The 6,900-nt window shown below is 36.2% G+C and overlaps 1 protein-coding gene across 1 annotated transcript in view; it reads left to right on the top strand.

The window, feature by feature from the left end:
* The window catches only part of LOC107300911 (putative gastrointestinal growth factor xP4), a gene marked incomplete at both ends in the record, with an annotated part of 9,650 nt that extends 3,919 nt beyond the window's left edge, over positions 1–5,731 (top strand). Inside the window, 4 exons of the mRNA XM_015830194.1 lie at positions 3,429–3,576; positions 4,571–4,643; positions 5,154–5,364; positions 5,585–5,731. Of these exons, the coding sequence (XP_015685680.1) occupies positions 3,429–3,576; positions 4,571–4,643; positions 5,154–5,364; positions 5,585–5,731 (579 nt within the window). The remainder of the gene's footprint in view (positions 1–3,428; positions 3,577–4,570; positions 4,644–5,153; positions 5,365–5,584) is intronic.
* Positions 5,732–6,900: the final 1,169 nt, after the last annotated feature.

Here is a 6,900-nt window from a genome sequence, read left to right as displayed (position 1 = left end):
CAAGTAATATATGGTTTCTTCATAAAATGAAGTATCGGTATGGGATGGGGTGGGCAAATGATAGCACAGAGGTGACTTGGGTACAAAGTTGTATCCTTTGAGCTAGGATGTACTGACACATTTGCTATCATCGCAACTTGGAACAAACGCCATGCTAGCCTATGTAATCATCAGAAACTGAACTCTACACAAGGGAAAGCTTTACTCAAGTTCTACCCTCTGCCGTATCAGAAACACTAGGAGGATCTATGAAAACCTTTTTGAGGGTTTTGTAGCAGAAGCCTGTTCCATGTTCCCAATGTTTTAAGGTGTAGTGGTGGCCAGATAAAGGGAATGTTGATAAAGAGAAATAGTCATGGGGAGTAAAACATCAGGCATCTCAATTCTCTTTCCTCTGAACTCCATCTTCACTTTAGCTACAATATTTTCATTTAAAAAGCTTCCTGGAAGTAAACACAGTGTAATATAAATAAAAATGTATACATTTTTATGTATTTTATTTTTTAAAAAAAATATTTTTTAAAAAATAAAAAGTCTACAGTTTTAACCTCTTTTCTCCCCTGAAAATACCAAATATGGGAGCAGAATACTCTATAGAGAAACGTTATGAGGAAAATTTAAGCAAGACTTAATTTCATTGTTTATTGAAGAATGCAGCACCCTCTAGTGTACAATCTTTGGCTATATTCTGAAAAACAGCATAAAGAGAAAACTGCTTTTTGCCTACTGGCCAACTTACATTTATCGGATCATGTAATTATGATCCTTCTTCCTGTTTAGAACCAGTGGTGGGATTCAGCCAGTTCGCACCAGTTCGGCAGAACCGGTAGCTAATTTTTTTGTTGCCCAGGCCCAGAATGGACTTCCGGAACTGGCATCCACGCAGAGAACCGGTTGTTCACATATCTGAATCCCACCACTGTTTAGAACTCATAATTTGTTTTCATTGGCTTATGCCTCATGAATTCTAAGGAGAGCAAAAAAGGAAGAACAATAAGAGGCAAAAATGGGAAGCACAGAGAGAAAGACAAAGAAGAGGTAAAAGAAATTTTTAAAAGGGATCCTTATGTAATACGGAAAGGAAAGCTTTCAAAAGCTGTAAACTGAAGGCTCACTGAAACAGGACAAAGACAGCAGTTTGAAAATATCAATTCTTTTATTTAATTATTCCTTTGTTGCATTATCATAAGGATTCTCCATTTTCAGAAAATGAGCTCTAACCTGGAAAATAATGCACATACAAATATTCTACAGGAAATCAACTATACAGAAATATACAAAGCATTTTTTTAGTTTATGCAAAATACAGAATTAGAATGCCTAACATCCTAAATCTTCTAATACATGAATCAAAGTACTCATAGTTCAGTTAGTTATTATCATCAGAACTATAAAAGATAAACAAGCCACCTGGAAAAAAGACAATGCTTACATGTATCTACAACAGTGCAAATATCACAGCGTGCAAGCAGCAGCAGTCTCTAGAATAGCAAAACCAACAGGAATCCAAAGTAATGCAGTGTGCATTACACAACCAAGACAGAAGAACAGTTATTATACAGTAAATGCACTCTTTAGCATGCTGAGGTTTTGAAATTACTTGCATTGACTTTTGCTTTTCTCAAAAAAAAGAAAAGAAAAGAAAAGAAAAAGAAAGGAAAACCACACATACACATAAATGTCTTAAATAAGTAATTAGGTTTTTCGGGCAGCTACTCACCAAAACTAAGAATCTACATTGCACAGAAGGTATAATTTGAAAACAAAGGGTGTCAAAAATACTGCCACATTGATACATACGGCTGATAATTCCTCTCTCACCATTAAAGATGCCCCAGATAATAATAATAATAATAATAATAATAATAATAATAATAATAATAATAATAATAATAATAATAATAATAATAATAATCCATTATTTGTTTTAAAACTACAAATAGGAATTTTTGCTGGGCTGTTTTTGGAGTAGGGGTTTAGCAAAATTTCAGCAATTCTTAGGCATGGAGCTCAGTAGAATATACTTCCTAAAAGAAAAGCAGGATATGAGTAGCGTGAAACTTATAACATGCACATTAACCAAATGGTTTTGTGATCTCTATATATTATTGTTCTAATATTTCTGAAAATAGCAAGTTTCACATAAAAATACAATAAACCAAATGGCTATATTTGCATGACCTTTCCAATCCTAGGTGAAATTAAAGCAGAGGCCCCCAAACTTTTGGGCACCAGGGACCGGTTCCATGGAGAGAGGTTTCTTCGTGGACAGGAGGGGGCGTGGTTTCATGTACTGCCTGAATCCCGTGGATAGAGCTTTGCTTGTCTGCCCCGCCCGGTTTCTGGCATGCCACGGACTGGTACCGGTCCACGGAGCGGGGGTTGGGGACCCCTGCTTTAAAGCAATAAAGGTATCCCTCATTTAGCTTCATACAGTGACTGTTTGCAGTTATGACAGTGATAAAAAAGTAACTTTGTGACCAATCCTCACACTTATGATACTTCCAAATTTCTAAAGCAAAAGAAAGCTGAATTAAGTCATGTTTTCACTTAACAACCATTTTGTTTAACAACTGAGTTGCTGGTCCCAATTATGGTCACTAAATGAGGACTACCTGAAATTAGCTTGAATTCTAAGTATTGTAAAGGTCACCCACTTCAGAATGCTTTGCTTTTAAAATTAGCAAAACTGGTTTTCTTCCAGATTAGTATAAAAATAAAAGCAAGTCTTCTTGGGAACTTCATACCATCTGAGACTTGTCATCTCCCAATTCTTTGTGTTATCTAGACTTAAAGAAACTGGACTTTTCCCATGGCTTTTGTTGCTTTTATTTAATTGAATTTTAATTGGTTCTGACATTGGGATTAGTGTTTAAGGGTATATATTTTCCCTCTTTCCTCTTAGATTTAAATTAACTTTTGAAGAAATGTTTCCTATATTCTGTGAGTGCATTTGAGAAGGAAAATGCATTTTGATTAAATGCAAAATGGGGTGTTACTCAATCTACATACCTACCTGAGACGTTAATTTCCATATTGCTAAGAATGGGGGGGGGGAGTTTGTACTAGCCAGCAGAAAGTACCAGAAAGAACAGAGTAGAGTGAGGGAGCAAAAGCCTTTTTTAGTAAATTTGTGTTGGTATGAAGCAGAGGGTTTTGGTTTTTTTTTTTAAAAGGCATGCTTTCTTAGTTTGCTAAAATTTGTTTCACCTGAAACTGTTCAATATTTGACAGTTGGCTAATGGCCCATCTTGGTTTTTATAAACACCTGACTTACATTTATTATTTTTCCCTTGCAAATATTATCCGGATACCTCCACCACACATCTAATAAAAATCTAAATAACAGTTTTGAATTACTTAAGGTGGAGCTTAACAGGTAATTTGTTATCTGAATGAAGTATACAAACATTGTGATATAAAATAAGCTCCACTTATGCCACATAATACTCTCTTTGATCCAAATCTCTACTTTCCAAGAGTTGTGTGCTATGAAGAATCAGAAAAGGATCTGGTTATGTCTAGTTATTTTAATTCTAGGTTGCAGCGTACTGCTCGAAGGGGTAACAGCTCCACGTAAGTACTTTACTTTAAACTAGCATTTTGCTGCAATGTTTAAGTACATGGAAGACACTAAATATGATATTTAACTCACCTAATATTTGGACAGTTTTATCTCATTGCCGATACGTTGAATCTTCTAGATAATCTTATTTCTGCTATTGCTAAGCTTTACTGGTTTGACAGCCATTCGTCAGTTAGGCAGGAGTCCCCGACCCCTGGGCTGCGGACCACTGCCACTCCGCGGTCAGTTGGGAACCAGGCTGAGCAAGAGGCAGGCGAGTGTGTGAAGCTTCATTGGTGCAGGCAGAGGAGCTAGGTTGCTGGTCTGTGAAGCCAGAAAGGTTGGGGACCGCTGAATTAAGGATTAAACTATGCACCCATGCTTTACAGTATAACATTTTAAAACATAAGTTACAAAGGGCTGTCCAGCTTTCTTAGTCCAGGACTTCATATTAAAGCATCCCCAATTGATGAGTCTCTAGCCTGTCATTGAACATATCCAGTGAAAAGGAGCTTATCGTTTCTGCAGGTGATAACATTATTCCAGTGTAAAATTGCTCTTATTGTTACAATCATTATTCCACGTCTTGCTTCTCTGCTCTTTGGGCAACAGCTATATAGAAGAAAACTAAATTTTCCAGCTAAAGAGCAAAGACACGTTTATTTAATTCTAGCATTACAAGCAGATAAAGAAAAATATAGTGCTGGGAATGTGAATTGTAGACACATGGAAATAGATAATAGCTTCTTAGTGAAATCTAAAGTCCCATGAACAATGACAATTGTATCTCGTTATTATTTCTCTACAGGAATTATACAACAGAGGATTAGGGAAAAATCACAAAGGAACCCCAACATCTCTCTCTTGTGCTGATGCAGAGAGATTCCAGCACTTGATCCTTTGAGTTGTTGCTTCCTCCACAGAGAACTTCTTATAATCCAACATCTTCTACTATTTATTTATTTATTTATTTATTTATTAAATTTATAAAATTTGGACTCATAGGTTTGGTCTCACAGGTTGGTCTGAAAGACCATGCTGGTTGAACAGCATGAAAGCTCAGCACATGCAGATGACTGTAGGTTAGGAGAGCTGCATTAAAAGTTAACAGCTATGTGGTTTGGTATAATATTGCAGGCTTAAGAGCTTTCCAGCATGACTGAATCCAGAAAGTTGAAGCTTAAGCGGAAACACGGATTTTCTTAAAATTTTCATCTTTGGATAAGTATGTCAATGGCAAAACATTCAAAATAGCACCCAACTATTGAACTATTTCAGCAACAAGGAATTAGCTGAGTAACAAGATCCCTTGGTTTGGATTGATTTTGCTAATAGACTGGAACAATGTGCTCTTTACAAGGTGTCTTTTAAAAGAAACTAACCATGAAGTAGCCAATTATTATATTAATCTTTCACAGCAATGTTTAAAAGTGGGAATTGTGGGCAGTAGGGCAGCATATTCACTCACTTGTCAAAAGTTTAAGTGGGGAGATACTTTTTCTGCATTTCTGAAGTTCTGCATTTTTATAAAAATAGTATTCCAACATTCTTTTTGCAATACACATGATGCTGGCTTCCATGGTGATAGCTAAAAAAAATCATTTGCCATACATTGGTAACATGGGATAACCATGAGTTTTGTCTTTTGACAGCAAAATGCCGATGTGATGTTGATCCCCACAAACGATCCAACTGTGGACCTCCCGGGATCACTCCCCAGGAATGCGAAAATAAAGGATGTTGCTTCAGTTCAACAGTGCCAGGAGTCCCTTGGTGCTTTAAACCAACCCCTCCAAAATGTAATTGATTTATGTGATACTAAATCAGACTTTTCCAGCTCTTAAATGATATCCCAATTGGTGGAATAGATAAGAACTTTGAAACAGCTATCTTGCTGGCGGTAGCAGTGAGACAATATCACAGATACACACGATGCTGGCTTCCATGGTAATAGCTAAAAAAAAATCATTTGCCATATATTGGTAACATGGGATAACCATGAGTTTTGTCTTTTAACAGCAAAATGCCGATGTGATGTTGATCCCCACAAACGATCCAACTGTGGACCTCCTGGGATCACTCCCCAGGAATGCGAAAATAAAGGATGTTGCTTCAATTCAACAGTGCCAGGAGTCCCTTGGTGCTTTAAACCAACCCCCCCAAAATGTAACTAATCTATGTGATACTAAATCAGACTTTTCCAGCTCTAGAATGATATCTAAATTGGTGGAATAGATAAGAACTTTGAAACAGCTATCTTGCTTGCGGTAGCAGTGAGACCATATCACAGGTTCTTTATTTTTTTAATTGTACATTAGAGTGACCCAGACTCAAGAGAAAAAGAGAAACACTGGACCCTGGAGAGATGGTTTCTTTATATCTTCCTCTAAGAGTTGGAGAGATGTTTCATTTTATCAAAACGAACATAGAAAGTTTTTCTCATCGTGGCCCAAACCCCAAAATTCATGTTTTATATATAAAAAGATATTATCTAAAAGAATATATAGCTTCAATGATAAAGGCAAGCTTGAAAGTTAATTGAAGAGTACTGAAACATTATCCAAATTATGCAGTGTATGTAAATCCATTTTCCAAACTACTCCTAGTTGACAGTTTGTCAATTATTGAGGTCACAAATAGAGGTAGCTGAAGTTCAGAAAAATAAATAGATGTAAAGATGATCTAGATAAAGTATCTAAGCAAATTTGTTGTAATTAAAGATGCTGCCTGCATGAGCAAAAACTCTAAGCAAAAAAATTGGTCTGTGTAGTACTTCTGATTCAACTCCAGGAGTTTCAGTGGAAGACTGCAAATGTAACATCTGTTTGTATCTCTTTAATGTAGCCACATCTTTTCTGGGATCGTACAGCTGTGGCTGCCACTTATCTGCTTTAAAGAGTTACAGACAGGTGTTACATTTCCACACCTTCATTTTCAAAGCTCTCCTTTGGAACAAATCTCAACCACTGTACAGGACAATCAGATTTAGTTAAAATTGAATTGTCACAATCAGGGTCCATCAAGAGAACTCTTAAAAGCTATGGGTTAGATTTTGAGTTCTACTGAAACATGCACACCTGATTTTACCTTTTGAAAGAGAAATGAGGCAGGAGATCTGTGAGCTTAATTTATATTATTCATTAGGCCATGGGCAGTTTTAATTCTTAAATATGAGTCAGCATCTTAAAAGTATTGTAATGCATTTTGAACTATAGGCATTCTTTATTATGTCAGGCCATTGTAATTTTGATGACAATTTTAATTATAATTACACGCTGCTTACTAAATTTTGTCTGAAAATAGTATGTGTTCTTACCCTATTATTTCATGTACAT

The sequence above is a fragment of the Protobothrops mucrosquamatus genome, unplaced genomic scaffold (genome assembly GCF_001527695.2).
Source record: "Protobothrops mucrosquamatus isolate PMUCROS unplaced genomic scaffold, P.Mucros_1.0 scaffold9084, whole genome shotgun sequence".
Classification (NCBI taxonomy): domain Eukaryota; kingdom Metazoa; phylum Chordata; class Lepidosauria; order Squamata; family Viperidae; genus Protobothrops; species Protobothrops mucrosquamatus.
This window is presented reverse-complemented; position numbering and strand designations above follow the sequence as displayed.